The following is a 1,706-nucleotide window of genomic DNA, read 5'->3' on the forward strand; positions in this document are numbered from 1 at the left end:
GGTTTTCGTTCGAGACCGATGATTTGACGGTGAATCGAAAGTAGCAGAGGCAGTCGATTCAAGGCGACGGAAACGTTCCGGCGAATAACGAGCCATTTGCATACGAAATAGTTAACGGGCACGACAAAAGGATAACTATTCTCATTGTCGTTGGTATCTTATCGGTCGCATACAGTTTCGTGATCGGCCCCGCGTTAACCGTGGAGTGTTAGAAGCAGTTTAATCCGTGCTCGATCACCGTGCGTAACAGTCGAGAATGTCGCGGCTAAGGCTAGCCATAGGTGTCGTGATCGCTGCGCTCGCATCGATCGCCTCTGGATACAGGATTCTGGGGATCTATCCGTATCCGTCCATCAGCCATCAGGTTTATACGAATCGTTTGCTGGAATCTCTGGTGGACGAGCAAAATTGTATCCGGCGAATTTTGCTATTCGCGTAAATGTTTACGGGAAAAATTGTTTCCAAATTGCTTGTGTGATGTTACGGAACACGTGTTGGCGACTTTTAATTTTGGTATCAACGGTAGATGTGCCCAGCTGTGATATTCTATGCATCGGTGCATCGACTCGTAAGAGTGAAAAGATCAAATTCGTTTAGACTCGGTCAAGCTTGAATTATAAAGCTTGCTATAATAACGTAATTTATTCGAACAAAGCAATATTGTGAAACTAGAAACCGGTCATTTTGATTGTAGGTTTAGTGTTAACCCTTTGCACTCGAAGCCACTTTAACTGTAAATCTGAACTAATTTTTCTGCTGTATTTCCACTTTAAGTAACAAAGTGCAATGTATACCAAATTAACTCTTGTGATTTATACGAAAATATTTTTAACAATTTATCCGAAATTAAACTCCGTTGCCATGAAAATTACTTTAGTTTATTATTCGGCGCCTCGAAGTCGCCACTCGAGTGCAAAGGGTTAAGATCACGCGCCTCCGTCGATTAAACACCTTTGCTCGTCGATCAACCGAGTAACCGCAGATCAAGACCAGAGATCACCGCATTATTAACAACATTGTCCACGAATTCCGCAGATGGTGTTTCGCTCGGTGTCGATGGAGCTGGTGAAGCGCGGCCACGAGATGGTCGTCTTCACCACCTACCCGATGGAGGACGTCTCTATAGCGAATTACACCGAGGTCGATCTCGGCATCCTCGCCCAAAAGTGGAAGAGCCAGATACACTTCGTCAACCGTGGGAACAACATCATAAAGTTCACCCACGCGGTCTTGGAATTCGGGGAGGTGGTCAGCGACACGATCCTCTCGCACCCGGCGATGCAGAAGATCCTGGCGCCGAACAGCACCGAGAAGTTCGACGTGATCATGATACAGCACATGTGCTACGACGCGTTGTACGCGGTGGCGGAGCGATTGGACGTGCCGATGATCGGGATATCGTCGATGAACTTGTTGTACCAACAGAATTATCATTACGGTACGTCTTTCGCTGAAGATGATCGCGAAGAAGTGAACCGGTAGCGCGAAATCGTGGCGCGGACCTTCGTTGCAATTGGAAAACCTCGAAATCCAGAATAAACAATTTCACTATTATAGCTTCGTGATATTAAAGGGTGAACCTCTTTGATCTTCGTCAAATCGAAGATCACGCGGCTTCGTTGAGTTGGCCCTCTTCTATCTGAAAAGAAAAAGAAAGCATTTTATTATCGGCACAATGACTTCGCACACTATTATTTTTATATATA

At 45.4% G+C, this 1,706-nt stretch overlaps 1 protein-coding gene across 1 annotated transcript; it reads left to right on the forward strand.

Moving 5' to 3' along the window:
- Positions 1–231: 231 nt before the first annotated feature.
- LOC144477727 (UDP-glycosyltransferase UGT4-like) lies at positions 232–1,438 on the forward strand (the record flags this gene model as incomplete). The annotated part of the gene is made up of 2 exons (XM_078195462.1): positions 232–364; positions 1,036–1,438. Coding segments are annotated over exons 1-2 (511 nt in total), but the record flags the coding sequence as incomplete, so codon positions are not given.
- Positions 1,439–1,706: the final 268 nt, after the last annotated feature.

The sequence above is a fragment of the Augochlora pura genome, unplaced genomic scaffold (assembly GCF_028453695.1).
Source record: "Augochlora pura isolate Apur16 unplaced genomic scaffold, APUR_v2.2.1 APUR_unplaced_3102, whole genome shotgun sequence".
NCBI lineage: Eukaryota > Metazoa > Arthropoda > Insecta > Hymenoptera > Halictidae > Augochlora > Augochlora pura.